Source organism: Quercus lobata, chromosome 4, assembly GCF_001633185.2.
Source record: "Quercus lobata isolate SW786 chromosome 4, ValleyOak3.0 Primary Assembly, whole genome shotgun sequence".
Lineage (NCBI taxonomy): Eukaryota > Viridiplantae > Streptophyta > Magnoliopsida > Fagales > Fagaceae > Quercus > Quercus lobata.
In genome coordinates this window covers 30,861,573-30,878,278 of record NC_044907.1, presented here as the reverse complement: position 1 = coordinate 30,878,278, position 16,706 = coordinate 30,861,573, and the positions used below count along the sequence as shown (strand labels likewise).

General features: G+C 36.1%; 1 protein-coding gene across 1 annotated transcript; it reads left to right on the top strand.

The window, feature by feature from the left end:
* Positions 1–4,798: 4,798 nt before the first annotated feature.
* On the top strand, positions 4,799–16,075 carry LOC115983553 (protein ARABIDILLO 1-like). Its single transcript, XM_031106258.1, has 12 exons — positions 4,799–7,066; positions 7,282–7,440; positions 7,524–7,604; positions 7,723–7,854; positions 9,146–9,273; positions 10,022–10,109; positions 11,059–11,153; positions 13,030–13,093; positions 13,209–13,384; positions 14,062–14,283; positions 15,182–15,266; positions 15,444–16,075. Exons 1-12 carry the CDS (start codon positions 5,717–5,719, stop codon positions 15,618–15,620), a joined length of 2,757 nt encoding a protein of 918 aa, XP_030962118.1. The 5' UTR covers positions 4,799–5,716; the 3' UTR covers positions 15,621–16,075.
* The last annotated feature ends 631 nt before the right edge of the window (positions 16,076–16,706 follow it).

Below are 16,706 nucleotides of genomic sequence, written 5' to 3'. Positions count from 1 at the left end.
AAATTCAATTCCCCCAACCCCAACCTCTTTTTTGGACTTATAGAATTGTAGCAAATCCTAATTTTTACATTGATTGCAATTATATGTACAAAAAAATGTCATTTGAATAGTTTCTTGTTGGTTACTCCTAACCGTAAATGCTTTTGATAGAAAACAGAAGTTACAAAACTTTTAACATTTCAAAACCTTAGTCCTTAAGAAGATAGTTATGTTGAAATGCATATTAAATGAGAAGTTCTATGTCCACAATATTTTCACAACAAATCATAGGTGGTTAGTTATTATTGGTTATAATTTGAATCTATTACTAAAATTAGTTTTTTGCCCCACCAATAACAACCTGCTACTTAGAATTTGTTTTGAAATTATTGTGAAAATGTTGTGGACATAGCATTTCTCATATTAAATACCGCATAACCTATTTTTCAAGGAAGAAGATATTTTAATTTTCTTGGGTATAACAAAGTTATCATCAATGACCTTTAGTTTAATTGACTTTGGTGTTCTTATTGGAGACATTCAAAATTCAAATTCCTCTCACCCACTTAAAATTGGACAAAATTTGGCTACAAACTTGAATTAGCCTTAGGCTACAATGAACAATAAGAAGATGACATATGTTCACTTACTAAATCATGATTAAGTGATTGTATACAATTATTTTAAATGAGTCCTATCGTTGGTTGTAGCCTTTATAGCCAAACTCTATCCCTTAAAATTCATATTAAAAAAATAAACATTGATAGCTGAATATGCATAGATAACCAATAAATCTAATTGTAATAACATTTTGCACATATCTTTGTATAAATTATCTAAATAGAATGTATTTTGAATAGCTAGAATGAGCGTGAGTTTCGATAGTGGTAGAGGAGCGTTTCCAGCATTTGCGTTTTTGGCTAGGTCCCACGGCATTGTTTACAACCTAGCCAAAAACATAAAAATGCTCATACTAATGTATTTTTGAGTCCCATGGCACTATTCACACATTTAAAAATTATTTTGGTACAGTATTTTCAGTAATAAGTTTTCAGTTTTTAGCAAATAAGTGGTATCCAAACATACCTTGAGTCGTCTGACATATGGATTCTATGTAAGACCTCTCCTAAGATTACTATTGTAGGAGCATAATTGATTCTCCTATTTCAGAAGAAATGATGATGATTTCTATGGTGGGATTTTTGTGATTTTGGGCTGGACTGCCTCCTGCTGCACTGGGCCCGAGTGTTCTAGATAGGAGAGTTGAGACTGGTCCAATTGCAACTCACCTTGGTCCGGCTTGCGCACAAACTATGCCCCGCTTGTTGAAACTTTAGTCAAATGCCCATGGCAGGCGAAGTTGCTATAAAAGAGCTATGGCAGATAAATGTAATAAAACAATGATAACGGCAATACGTTACTGTTAGGCAAAATAAGTAAGAGATTCTTAATTAAAAACAGGTAGAAAGAGCACGTTATAGGTAAAATTGCAAAGACAAGAGAAGAAATGATAGCAATAAGTGGTAAAATCAAAGAAGTAAAAGATCAGTTTGCTGTGTTCAATTGTGTTATGAGGCTAAGGCCAAGGAGGGAACCACTTCCTTAACGTGGATAACCTCACAAGATAATCCAATCATATAAATTATCAAATTTGAGAGAACGAGCCCGAATGGCTTATGCCCAAATGAGTTCTTTATCCTTAACAGATGGTAGGATTTTAGAGGGAGAGAAGGGATTGGCCTATTAGTGCATGCCTGCCATTCTACACTCCTTATTTCTTTTCTTTCTCTTTTCTCTCCGTTTTTTGTTAATTTGATTCTTTCCCACTCCTTTCTTTCTTTCTCAATGCTTGCTTGTGTGGTGTTATGGTGATGGTAGTGCAGTGATTCTCCTCTAAAGGTTGCTATGGTTGTGGTTGTGTTATTGTCCACAACAAGGACCCTTTATATATTGCCTGTCGTGACTGTTTTTTACCATTTTAGCATTTAACCACTTTTGTCTAGTTTAGGGTGTTCCTCTCGACCACCTACTAGTTTGTCAGTTGTCCAGCCACCACCATTTACCTATGCTGGCTGTGCCACTCCCCATTATCAGACAAAGAAGGTTATTTTGTTTGCTTGCTCATCATGGCATTCTCTCTTACTATCCTTCATGGCATGCACCTAATGGTTCCAACTCATCTTGCCTCCTTTTGAGTGATATGTCATCCCAGCAAGACATCGCCCCTAAAAGAATATGAGTAGGAACCCCAGAATAGACTTTCCCTTCTCCCCATTGCCAGACCATACCCTCTCTTACCTCTAACCCATGACCCATCACTCCTGTATTAGCTAGGTACAGGTTGGTAGTGCCTGGGCCTTGCGCGTGCTCCACTTCCTGTGTACGTTGAAAGCTTGTCTGCTACTTATGCGTTTGCCATGGTCTGAAGGTTCATCTCTGCATTTTGCTGCTCATCCTTAACCTCTTATGGCATGAGCTGTTTTCTGATCTTTCATTCTTTATTGGCTTGTTGCCCTGCTTGATCGTGGGGTTTTCCCCTTTTAGCCTATTCTTTACTCCTTCTGTAGTCTTGTTGCCATTCCTGCCATACCACTCTGCCATTCCTACTGTGGAGTTATTTGACCCGTGCTTGCTGGGCCTCTTTAGGCCTGTTGCCTTCTTTCAATGACTCAATTTGGTCATTAGATTTATACTTATGCTACTTTGGGTTTTCTTAACCCATTACATTGCTCATGGGCTCCTTTGTCCCATTTCTTTCTTCTTGAGCATCCTTGACCCATTTGCTTTTCTTGGGCATCCTTGACCCATTTTCTAACTCCGCATTCCCATGGGCTTTTACTAACTCTTTTGGGCTTTCCTGGCCTAATTATCTCATTCTACATTAACCCCTTACTTTCTTGCTTCATTACCTCGGACTTGCTGTAGCCCATTCTCACTTTCTACATCTTATAATACCCATGGGTTTACTACTTCTCTCTGTGGGCTCCTTTAGGCCCATTTACTTTCCTCAAGGCCCATTTATTTACTTTATGGGCCTATAATCCATTATTCCTACCATTCGAGCTTAATGATTTTTTCTATTAATCCACTAACTCTACTTTGCCCATATTGTTGGACTTCTTCCTGCAATTGGGCTTCCAAAATGAGCATCAACAATTTCCAATAAGATTGCCCTTCACATTATATAGACATAGGAGCAAGTAGTCCTTGTATTGGAAGGCCTATTTTAAATTTGATAGTAAGTTAAGCATTTGTTTGGGAGTTTGTAAAGGAATGAAAATAGAATGATTATAAAAGAATAGAAAGGAAACGAATGGAATGAAATTTATTCAAGTAAGGGAAATGAATGGAAAAGAAAGGAAAGTAATGGAATTGAAATAACTAATCTTGTTTGGATGTTTTAAAATAAGGGAATAGAAAGGAATGGATGGTAAGTAACCATGTTTGGGAGTAACTTAAAGGAAAATGAATGAAATAATTTAATGACAATATTACTATTTGACCCTTATTTTAAAATAAATGGTTGAATATATAAGAGTATTTTTGAAGTTTTAGTAAAAAATTCATTAAATCTAATTTCATTCTCTCAAATTCCTCCTAATTGTAGGGGGAATGAAAATTTGAGGTTTAGAGGAGGAATATATGTTCCCTCCTACTCGTTCCATTCATTAATACTTAAACTCTCAAATAAGGGAATGAACTTTTCATTCACTCTGTTAAAACTCCCAAATAAGGGAATATATTCTAAAATTATTATTTTCATTAATTTCTATTCCATTCATTTCTCTCCTCCCAAACTAATTGTAATTTTCAACTTCTAACAAACATCTCTTTTCTAGTGTGTGTGTGTGTGTGTACACTATGGAAGACATTTTCTAAAATTTTATAACAAGTAGATGCATTGCATGAGCATAATCAATTTTAGTAGCATTGGAAATAAATATTCTATATTGGATTTCTTATTGCTTTTGCTATTAAATCGCCAATTATACCTTTCCATACATGGTTACCAGACACCCATGGAAAGGCACATTACAATACTTGTATACTTCTAGCCGAAATCTTATTAAAAATGGGAGTGTACTGATCAATATGGGCTGTTTATTTCTTTGTCTTCATATACTCGCTATGGTATGGAAAACAAGTCAAAATGTACCATTAATGAATTTTCAATAGTGGATATATCTTGGTTAATTACATTACAAGATGTTTTTCCATACTTCTTCTCCATCCAAAGACCGTTATTATATACTGGTAGAGAAAAAAAACAAAGAGTAACTACCTTTTTCATAAACCACTCTTAACTCTGATCTCCTAATCTTTAATTTGCATTAATAAATGTACAACTATAAATTCCTTAACTAAAATTTGTAGTAGATTAGTTTGCATAAGTAACTTAACCAAGTTTATAACAAGATAAAATACGTATGAAAATCAATGAATCAAACATGAACATAACAGCTAAACTTAACTCGAAGCTCGAGTTTGATTCGAACTCGGTAACAATGTAAACTAAACAAAAATTTAAATAATTTAATCCTTGATTAGCCTCGATCACTTACATTACCAAATATCTCATCTTTTTTATTTTTATTTTTTTTGGGTTTTAAATCCTGTAGTAATTTTTTCCCTGCCTAACCCTAACCTCTCTAAGAAACAAAAAAAAAAAAAAAAAAAAAAAAAAAAAAAAAAAAAAAAAAAAAAAAAGAGTGTTGTACAAAATCCCAAAGACACAAACAAGCACATGTTGTATAAGTACTTATATGAGCTGATGTGGTATAAGTACTTATATGAGCTGATGTTCAAATCACCGTAGATATTGTTTGTACAATGGTGATGGAGTTTGAGAAAATTGAGAATATAGGTTGCTCGCTCCCTGATGATGAGCTGTAGTTTCACACCGTTTCTTCTCTCTCTCTCTCTCTCTCTCTCTGACCCTCTCTTCTTCCCACATCAATGCTGTAATTCTCTTCTCCAATCCCACACATAAAAACTCTCTCTCTTTTTCTCTCTCTCTTGGTGTACAAGCACGGAGCACAAGCAACAACAAAAAAACAACAAAGAAAGAAAGAAAGAAAGAAAGAAAGAAAATATATATACATAGGCTTTAGGGGGAGAGGGGTAGACAATATATGCTATGAGGGTTTGGTTTTGCTCTCTCTCTGTCTGAAGAACCCAACTGACTGAATTCTCTCCTACCCTTTTCACAGCTCTGTCTCCTCTCTCCCTCTCTCTATTTTCTCTATCATCCATTGAAGCTCCATTGAAGCTATAGCTGCTTCAATGTAATTCCGTTAAGAGGTTTTTCAATACCATCATCAAGCTTGGAGCTTTTTAGGGGTTTGCCCACAAACCCATGTAGCTTTAGCTCTCAGGTTTGACAAATAATCATTGATTTTGCCTCCTGTATTGAATTTATGATTCTGGATTCTGTTGGATATTGGATATAGGTGGTGTTGCTGCAATTTTTGCTTTTGTAGAATGTTATGAATCTTTTGAAATATATGAGATATATGCTTACAATTTCATTGCTTGTTTGAGTATTAGGGTTTTTGAGGTGAAAAGGGTATTGATTTCTGGGTGTGTTTGTGTTCCTTAAGTGGTTTTAGGAATTGGGTTTCTGAGTTTAATGGTATATGTTTCTGGGTCGGACTTAGTTACTTCACTGATTATAAGATTGGGGCATTTGAGGTTGATTAGTGTATTAGTATCTGGGTTTGTGTTAATTGATTGAGATATGAGTCGTAGGGTGCGGCGGAAGGTGGCGAAAAAAGGGAAGGAGAAGATTGTTTTGCAGGGTTATCCCGATGTAGAAGATGATGTTTTGGATTTAGAGAGACAAGAGGATGTATATTGGACTAGCCTGCCTGATGATACAGTGATTCAGTTGTTTTCTTGTCTGAATTATCGTGACCGGGCAAGCTTATCATCTACCTGCAAGACATGGAGGCATCTTGGAATTTCTCCTTGTTTGTGGTACTCTTTGGATCTACGTGCACACAAATGTGATGCTGTTATGGCAGCTTCACTTGCTCTTAGATGTGTGAATCTTCAGAAGCTTAGGTTTCGTGGTGCAGAGTCTGCTGATGCGATAATACATCTTCAAGCTAGGAATTTGCGTGAAATAAGTGGTGATTACTGCAGGAAAATAACTGATGCGACACTTTCTGTGATTGTGGCTCGGCATGAGGCACTTGAAAGCCTCCAGCTTGGGCCAGATTTCTGTGAAAGGATCAGTAGTGATGCTATAAAAGCAATAGCATTTTGTTGTTCTAAATTGAAAAAGCTTCGCCTTTCAGGAATTAGGGATGTTCACGGTGATGCCATTAATGCTTTGGCTAAGCATTGTCCAAATTTGACTGATATAGGGTTCATAGACTGTCTCAATGTTGATGAGATGGCTCTGGGAAATGTAGTATCAGTTCGTTTCCTCTCAGTTGCTGGGACTTCAAATATGAAGTGGGGTGTAGTTTCGCATCTTTGGCATAAGCTGCCAAACTTGACTGGGTTAGATGTTTCAAGAACCGATATTGGTCCAACTGCTGTTTCAAGATTATTATCATCATCACAGAGCTTGAAGGTTTTGTGTGCCTTGAATTGTCCGGTTCTTGAAGAAGATGCTAATTTGTCTGCCAATAAAAATAAAGGAAAATTGCTACTTGCCCTTTTTACTGAAATTTTCAAAGGAATAGCTTCTTTATTTGTCGATACAACGAACAAAGGGAAAAATGTGTTTTTGGATTGGAGGAATTCAAAGAATAAGGACAAAAACTTGGATGAAATCATGAATTGGCTAGAGTGGATCCTATCCCATACACTTTTGCGTATTGCTGAGAGCAATCAACACGGTTTGGATAATTTCTGGCTCAAGCAAGGTGCAGCGCTGCTGCTCAGTTTAATGCAGAGCTCACAAGAGGATGTTCAAGAAAGGGCAGCTACTGGACTTGCAACATTTGTTGTCATTGATGATGAAAATGCCAGCATAGATAGTAAAAGGGCCGAAGCAGTCATGAATGATGGTGGCATATGCCTCCTTCTGGACTTAGCAAAATCTTGGCGGGAAGGGCTTCAGTCAGAGGCTGCAAAGGTAAATCTATTTATAAAATTACGAGCCATCTTATTTTTAATAGGTTTAATTCAGTTCTGATCTAAAAAGATGGGTTGGGTAGATTTCGATGAGATACACTTGATACAGTGTATACATAATCATTCTATGGTTATTTCATTATCTTACTACATTTTTGAGCTTGATTGCTAGGTTAAGTTTTTATTCCTTCTTTCCCCTACATTTTTATTGTGTAGGCTATAGCAAATTTGTCTGTGAATGCGGAAGTTGCAAAAGCGGTTGCAGAAGAAGGAGGAATCAATATTCTTGCTGGTTTGGCAAGGTCCATGAATAGACTGGTTGCTGAAGAAGCTGCTGGAGGACTATGGAATCTTTCTGTTGGGGAAGAGCACAAGGTTTGATTTTTGGAATTCATTCTCTCATTTTATGGCATATACTCAAAATTTATAGTCCTAAATACATAAGAGTTCCTTATTAGGGTGCCATCGCTGAAGCTGGAGGAGTAAAAGCTTTAGTTGATCTTATATTCAAATGGTCCACTGGTGGTGAAGGAGTCCTGGTAGGTTCCTTTAATGTCATGCTTTCTTTTTGCCCCTTTTATGCCATTCTTGATTTTCTTCCATAAGATTGGAAGTTTCTGTTTCATGATGGCTTGGTTTACATCTGTATTTTTTCAGGAACGTGCAGCTGGTGCATTGGCAAATTTGGCAGCGGATGACAAGTGTAGCACAGAAGTTGCAATAGCAGGCGGTGTACATGCTTTGGTTATGCTTGCTCGTAATTGCAAATTTGATGGAGTGCAAGAGCAGGTACTTTTTTCATTAGTAGGATAGAATATCCCAAACAAGCACATTGGCAATTCTCTAAGCAGTATATATCTGACTTGTCAATCAAAGAACAGGATTTAAAGTAGCTTGCTTTCAATAAATCTAAGGGTTTATCGTTTAGAATGATTTGGTAGCTTTTCACTTATCAAAAAAAAAAAAATGATTTCGTAGCTTTTCAATTTCATTTCCTTTAAAAATTTATTGTAATTTTGGTCAGTAGAATGATTAGGTAGCTTTTGCCTGGTAAGCTGGGTCATCTGATTTTATTGCTTCCGTCAGTTTCGGTGATGCTTATAATTTATGGGATTCAAAGCTCTTGTCATGATGTTAGGAAAGTGTTGTTTTCTCATGTATGTAGACAAGGAAAAATACCTGCCCATCTCTTAGCAAAACATGCTATTAGTATTGTTGACTTTATGGTGTGGATGGAAGAGAATCCTTGTTTCTTGGAACAAGCTCTCCATCATGATGTAATGTTTTGTTCTGTTTAATGAAAGTTTTCAAGTTCTCTATCAAAAAAAAAAAAATCATGATACAACTCTTCATGATATTTTTATGAATGATCAAAATCTTTTGAAAAGAAAGTAGGCCTCCAAATCTGGTCTCAGGACTCATGGATATGGTGGATTTTGTCTTTGAAACTTACCCCATAAAGTTTTAAGGTTGTGATGACCTGTGTCTCCCTCCAAACTAAGAATGTGCTACTATTTTTTTTTTATCAATATACCTCTTACCTGACTGGAATCAAAGAATTAGTAGATCTGTTTAACCCAAAATGGAAATTATGGTGCTTGAAAACCGATGTAGTCTGAGGTTCATGTGCAGTTCTATATTGAAATTTCATTTATGGTATACGTTTATAGTGGGCAGGTTACATCTTAGTGCAATGAGGAGGTTTCTTTATTGATTGTTTTCAGTAGTCATAAGTTATACTATTGTCTTATTTCACTCATGTTTTGTAACCCATCTTCCTCATCCTATAGGTATGACCATGTTTTCCTGTATTTTGATTTCTTTTGGGACTTGGCTATTGATTTATGCCTTGCTTGGGTAGAATGAGGTGGAGGTAACATCTTAAAATTGATGTTCGCTGTCATTGTAGTTATTGATATCTGATTTCATGTTTCAAATGGTTCTGTAATTTTATCTAGCATAGTGGTCTTCCTTCAGTGAGATCCCATTGCTCTCTCTCTCCCTCTCCCTCTCCCTCCCTGCTCATGTTTGCATGTGGCTTTGTTGCAAATTAATTAACTGCCCTCCTGGTATATACCAGGCTGCTCGTGCCTTGGCTAATTTGGCTGCTCATGGAGATAGCAACAATAATAATGCTGCCGTTGGACAAGAGGCAGGTGCTCTTGAAGCACTTGTTCAGCTTACTCGTTCTCCTAATGAAGGTGTCAGGTAGTTTTCAATTTCTTCTGAATTCATATTTCTTAGTTAAGCTTCTCTACAGTTTCATAGCTGCATTTATTGGCGTCTATTTGATATGCTCTTGTAATCTATGATCAATAGCATCTTTGTTATAGCTAAGCTAATAGATTCATTCATCCATGGCTTCTAACTTATGTAATAATTATTGTTACATGTAGAAAGCTTCTTGACTAATGGCGATTCAGTTAATTGCCTCACTGAACAAGTTGGCACTACATATACTTCTAGCTGTTAAAACTTATCCCTTTGTGCTTAAAAGGAAAATAAAGGTGCTAGGGGGGTGGGGGGAGCTTGCTCCCATCTGATTTTTTGGACAAGCATTTTGTATCATAATTGTCGATCTTTGAAGCTGCATTTTCATTGCCTTATTCATTAATTTATTTAAGGACTATGATTTCTGATGCAAAATGGAGAATGTACTGATCTTTATTTTTAAAATTTTAACAATTGAATCCACTGTAGCTGCCTTGATATGGAATTTGGATAACATAACCCCTTTCAGTCACCCAAAAGATGCTAAATAATCATGGATCTTACCAATTCACTGTTCAGTCTGTCTATGTTGATTAGCAATTATTGTCTATGTACCAATCCTCTTCAAATTTTATATCGATAACTTTATTGACTCAAACCTTTCTTATATGATTAAATCTACTTATATGCTATGCATGGTTTGCTTATGAGTTTTATCTGATCCCTTTATTTACTTGTCAAATAGGCAAGAAGCTGCTGGTGCATTGTGGAATTTATCATTTGATGACAGAAATCGAGAAGCAATTGCAGCAGCTGGTGGCGTTGAGGCCTTGGTATGATATTTACCTTGTTGAGTCCAAGTAGTTTTAGTTGTTGTACTCCTACGTCGCCTTTTGCACAACTTCCTACAATAAGTAGTTCAAGAGGGAGTGCTTTATTTGATATGCTGTAGAAGAGGAGAATTCTTCAATGCCATATAGAAAGTGCTTCTTAATTAGCTAGTGCTCTCAGTAATATAGGAAAAAGAAGATGAAGCCCTTCACCTGCATAAGTAGTTTCTTGTTACTATTTTCAACTGGAAATACCATTTCTTTGAATATAAAGCATGTATAAGGTTCATGAACTACTTATCAAAAAAAAAAAAAAGAAAAAGGTTCATAAACTATAGGCTCCTGTTGTTGAAGTTGATATGTCAGAAATATGGAATTGTCGGCTGGACACCTTTTGAACTTTGATAGAAAGGTTTGATTTTGTCCGGGAATATGTGTTTCTTCTGTTTAGGTAGCAGCAGTCAAATTAAAGAAATAATCAACTAGTATAATTTTGTCCTAGTCAAGGAGAATTCACATTTTCAGAGGGAGCACAGCCTTATAAAGTCTAAGCATGTATAATTGTGCATCAATATGCTTACTGTGTGTGATACTTAAGTTTTATTTTGATGCAATTTCTTTATTTCAGTCTTCTCAAACAATTAAGGAGCATGTTGTTTAAGGATAATTGATTAGTGTTTATTTCATTAAATGTTTTAATTTTTTACAATTATGTTCTTAAAACCCTTAATTTAATTTATGGATAGCACTATTCTGCTCTAGTTGAACCAAGAAAATATCTGAAATTTGGTTAAGTCAATGACAAGTTGACAACCATCCTTCAACTGAACCAGATTGCTGAACTAGATTGCAAGTCTTTAGGGGATTCTTGTGTATGCATCCTGTACATGAGATATCTCCTTGATTCTATTAAAATTTCAAAATTTATAAAAAATCTCCTGTGATAATTTAGGTTACTCTTGCACAATCCTGTTCAAATGCCTCCTCGGGTCTTCAAGAGAGGGCTGCCGGTGCTCTCTGGGGATTGTCAGTGTCAGAAGCCAACAGGTATGTGCTTGAGTTCATAAATTTTCCTATAATTATCATCTCATTTGTGTTTTACATATATGATCTCTAGACAAGCTTTTAACGAATTTAGGAACCACACTAAATGTTCTGTTTGATGCACCTAAAAACTATGCTAATGCAAAACTGACACAGCATTTGTTGCATGACTAACTACAATCTTATCAGGGAGCTGGGACATTTAGAGCCACAAAATCACAAAGACGGATTGAGTGTAACCTAACGTAAAAAGTCTTGTTTGCAATAGCTACGTTATGGAATTAATATGCAACACACAACTGTATACGTCTGAAACAAATTAAAAAACCTGGTCCTGTGCAGTGCCTATCTCTTTGTTCTTTCCCTCCATTTTGGCCTGAAGAGAGGAGCACAGTGCCTGAATGAGCTTTAAATGTTATGATGATTTTCTTCATACCTAATTTGTCTTTGCTGGAAAAATTGATGCAACCTACAGCTGTCAGTGGTTTGGAAACAAATCCTTGAGATTGCGTTTTGGTCAGATTAAAGGCGGTATAGTTTTGGTAGGGTGTGAATTCATTATATCAAGCCAACTTGGATCTGGTATATCATATACATTTTTTTTTCCTGAAGATGTATACCATATACAATTAACTTGAAAGTAATCAAAAAATTGGTTTGCTTTCTTCTTGGTGCATATAAGTATGTGCTTGTGACACTATTTGTAAAAGGCTGATTTGGTAGGATGTCCTTGTGTTAAGAATAAAACTTTAAAGCCGATAACTTGGGATATGACTTCTGCAATTGGACTAATATATATATATATTTGATAAGATTGGAATCATATTTAGCAGCCTAAATTCTGCCAAATACGTGTCATTTTTTCCTCTCTTAACGGTCCTAGACAAAGGCAAAATGCATTGGTTTTTCTAATTCAGAAACTTCAAGATTTTATCCCGATTTGCATCAATTTCCTTGGTTATACACATTATAGCTTTTATACAGAAAGCACAGTCAAACCACAGCTCAGGAATTTTTAAATTGTTTCTTTTACCTTTTTAAACAGTAGAGCCACTGCAGTTGGGCTGGAGTTCCTAAGTTGGTCATACCAATTGAAAGAACAGTAACATATTCAGTAATGGATTAAGTTGAGAAAGTAAAATGATATTCTTTATCCCATATGCAGCTTTTTCACAAGGCATTCTCTCCAATCTCTGGGACTTCTTCTCAACCTTAGAGGCTGTTATGAGGAATTTTGTATAAGCTATGCCGGTAGTTTGGTCATCTTGTATTTAGTGCCTAATGTGTAACTAACTGATGAGTAATAGGGTTAATTACTTTTTAACCCTAAACCAATCTTTGGTTGACATGGTATTAGAGCCTAATGTAAACTGTAAACCCACCACTGGAGATCATTACTGACAACCCATACACAATAATCAACCATCGCCGACTACCCAGCCTCCACAATTGACCACTGCTGACCATGATATATCACTAGTGACCACCCATAAACCATGCTCAATCACTGCAGACCATAACCGACCACTGCTGATCATGTATAAACCATCCTCAACCACCACTCACCACCGATCAATCTTAGTTGATCACCATGACCACCGCCTGAACCATCATTGCAGCTATCCCCCTCTCCTGCCGACAAAGTCGAGCCCGTACTTCCAACTCTATTGATTGGCTGTTTTGGCCTTTCCCTTTACTTTGCCGGCTGTTGCGGCCTTTATCTTTTGTTGTTTTCAGTTGTGTCACACCGTTTCACCCCTATGGGTTAATTAATTTCTCTAAGTGTAGTCCAGAATTCCTTTTAGGTAAGATTGCATATTTATTCTTAATCTATGTTCTATCAATACTAAGGTGATATATCTCCCTTGGTATTTGTTAGTGTTGCTATTGGACGTGAAGGTGGTGTAGCACCTCTAATTGCATTGGCGCGCTCTGAATCTGAGGTAAGCATTTCCTCTTCTTAGTCACCAATGTCCCTACAACAATATAATGTTCAACCTTTGTTTTAAGAATAAGAATGGCATAAATTGATGGTCTATTTTTTTTTTTCCTTTTCAGGATGTCCATGAAACTGCTGCAGGAGCTCTTTGGAATCTTGCTTTTAATCCTGGTAATGCTCTCCGTATTGTGGAGGAAGGAGGAGTTCCTGCCTTAGTTCATCTTTGTTCTTCTTCGCAATCAAAAATGGCACGATTCATGGCTGCATTAGCCTTGGCATACATGTTTGATGGGAGGTATTCATTTTATCCCTGTGACAGATATGATGCATGTTCATAATTCTCATTCTTTATCTTTGTCAGCTTCTTTTAGATAGGCTTGTTTTATTTTTTATTTTTTATTTATTTTTTCTATCTCTTTTAGTGTTCTCTTCTTTTTTAACTTCATAGTTTTTTCTTCTGATGAAATACTCTGTGTATCTTGGTCTATTTCTTTATTAGAAAACAAGGTTTGGCTTTGGAATTGCAATTTACCGATATAAAAGCCAATTTACAGCACCAATGCACTGATATTATGGTTATTTCTGTTTTTTCTTTTTACCTTTTGAGTGGATATTGGAGAAATTTAAGTAAAGGGAGATAATGACAAAATGATTGTTGAGTAGAACTTAGGTCTAATCTAGGAGAAGGATTTAAGAAGAAATTCCAGTAACAAACAAGATTAAATAATAAAATAATAATAGAATTGAAGTTGGAACTATCAAATATCAATTTCTAGTCCCAAAGAATTAAAGAAATATTCAAATATGAAATTTCATGAAACAAATACGAAAAGGCTTTCTACAATGACTCAAAACAGGCTATTTATAATAGCCTTTAGCAACCGTAGAATCTTAGCCCTTCATCTTACATAACAATCCAACTTCATTAACTTGCATGTATATTAATTCTAATTTTTGTTGTACTTTCTGCAGAATGGATGAATATGCTCTGGTAGGAACTTCATCAGAAAGCACTTCAAAGAGTGTGAGTTTAGATGGCGCTAGAAGGATGGCTTTGAAGCACATTGAAGCCTTTGTCCTTACGTTTTCTGATCCACATGCATTTGCTGCTGCTGCTGCATCATCAGCCCCTGCAGCATTGTCGCAAGTAACAGAAGGAGCTCGTATTCAAGAAGCAGGGCATTTGAGATGCAGGTTTCCCTTCTCTCTCTCTCTCTCTAGTGATATTGCAAATTGTGGTTTCAATCCTGCCCTTCAATGATTAACTTAAGCTTCTTCAAAAGTCAATTTAAGGTCATATGCCCTTATATACCACCTCATGTTCTTGGATTTGGCTGCACTGACTTTTCAACCAATTCCACTCTGAACCAGTTTGATTTTCAACCACACCCCCCCCCCCCCCCGCAACAAAAAAAAAAAAAAACCCCACCCTCCCAAAAAAAAGAAAAAAGAAATGAAACTTCAAACCTGTTCATTATGTTCTTACCCATTTTTCTTATGTTTTTTGTTTTTTCTTCTACATCTTGAGATGTTTACTCATCACTCATCCATATCATGGTTGTTTGTTATATTACTTTTATGTATAGAATTTTCATTTTTTTTTTTTTGGGGTGACGTATTAGTTGTTTTTCCGTTACATATTAGGAACTAGCTGTAATGGTTTAAATAATGTGAGATAAAATTCAAAATACTACCCTTTTTTTTTTTTTTAAAGAGATTGACCTCTTGAATATCTCTAGTTTGTTGGTCCTTCCTATTTCTTTAAATTATTTTTGAAACTTCATCAGTTGATGTTGGTTTATAGACCCATTTGCTGATCTTATTTCTGTAAACTCCAGTCGGAAGGTCATTTTGTGAACTAAAATTACTGTTGTTAGAAAGTCTGCCTTGCTGTGCTCTCTATCTCTCTCTCCCCCCCGTCCCCATGTGTGAGTCATTCTTATAATTTTCTGCTCACCAAAATTGGAAAGTAGATTGCCTGTCAACTGCCTCTCCCAAACCTGCAGAAGCAAGAGCCTAATGCACAGAATACAGCCTCTTATAATTTTCTTTTCTTCAGCTGATTTTTTGACCTTGATTTCATATTCCTCAGTGGGGCTGAAATTGGGAGATTTGTTGCCATGCTACGAAATCCATCATCTATACTCAAGGCATGTGCTGCATTTGCTCTTCTACAGGTAATTGTACACACTGACTCTCTCTCTCTCCTTATGGTGCCATATCCAATGTCTTCATAGTAAACTATTTTGTTATTTTCTTTAATATTTGATAAAGCATTTTCTTTTGGATGCAAATTCGATAAACATTGTTAAACTTATTAAAAGAAACTCCTTTTTGTCATATTTTAATTTCAGTTTACTATTCCTGGTGGCCGGCATGCTATGCACCATGCGAGCCTTATGCAGAATGCAGGAGCAGCACGAGTTCTGCGTGCTGCTGCTGCTGCAGCCACTGCCCCACTTGAAGCAAAAATATTTGCAAGAATTGTACTTCGCAACCTTGAGCATCACCACATGGAACCATCACTTTGAAGACTAATTCAGCTGTCAAATCACAATCGGGCTGGAAGCAATTTCGTATTTAGTTATGGAGGTTCCATGTATGGCTGTGCCAATTTCATATTTACTTATGGAGGTTCCATGTATCGACAGCCATATAACGCAACACAAACACATTCTACTCTCTGTAAGCTCTATGTAAAAGAACCATACCATGTACTGTAGAAATGTGTTTAGTCTTTTTCCTTTCAGGCCCCATTCTTAGGCATTTAAAGTTGGTTTATTTAGGTTTGAGTGAGGTTTTTTTTTTACCCCTTTTGTAACAAATCTTATTAAAGGTACTTTAGGTTGGGGATGGATCTAAGAACCATTACCTTATCATATATATATTTTTTGTCTGTATTCTCTGTGACAAAATCATCCATATATCATATTATTTAAGAGCTGCTTTTAGACTTGCTAAGGCTTGGCTCATTTTACATAATCAATTTGGTGAGAATGGCATTTATGTTAATTGTTTTTATTTTGTTGGTGTATATCATTGAATGATCAAGTTACATTCAAGATGTAATGTCTTCCATCATCACTCACATATTAGGTTTGTTACAGTGTGGGATCATAGAGGTTATAACTTATAACTAATAAGCAAACCACAGGGCAATGTGATTTGTAATTTTGATATGCACATTTGTTTCTCTAGAAGGCCGCATGGTGGTGAAAAAACCCACTAGAGGTCATTTTTTCATTGTATTCACCACATATCTCCAAGTCACTGATATACCTTGAAGGATAAGTCTTTCATGCGAATTCCTTAAAAGGGTTAGAAGATATGGCAATCGAAGCCCTCATATAGTAGTGCTTCACAGCTGATGATAAGCCTTGAGAAGTCGAGCACAACTGAGTTAAGTCAGTGGTAAAGTCACCATTCTAGCTTGCATGATGGTCTTCATGAAAATGTCTCTAAAGTGAGTGTGGTTGCACTTTGTGGCTGACTATATGCTCCAAAAAGATAAAGAATTGCAACATGTTCAAATGGGTTACTAGTGACAACAAGAAAGTTGCTTGCTTTCTTAACAATTGGGACAAAGGAGGAGCTAAAGAGGAGCAAAGCCACATGAT

What these genes read in the sequence shown, in the direction of transcription:
- LOC115983553 (XM_031106258.1), top strand. Translation starts at nt 5,717, where the DNA reads ATGAGTCGTAGGGTGCGGCGGAAGGTGGCGAAAAAAGGGAAGGAGAAG. An exon ending in CTGGTGGTGAAGGAGTCCTG is followed by an intron (nt 7,605 to 7,722) that starts GTAGGTTCCTTT and finishes GTATTTTTTCAG; the next exon opens with GAACGTGCAGCTGGTGCATT. An exon ending in TCTCCTAATGAAGGTGTCAG is followed by an intron (nt 9,274 to 10,021) that starts GTAGTTTTCAAT and finishes CTTGTCAAATAG; the next exon opens with GCAAGAAGCTGCTGGTGCAT.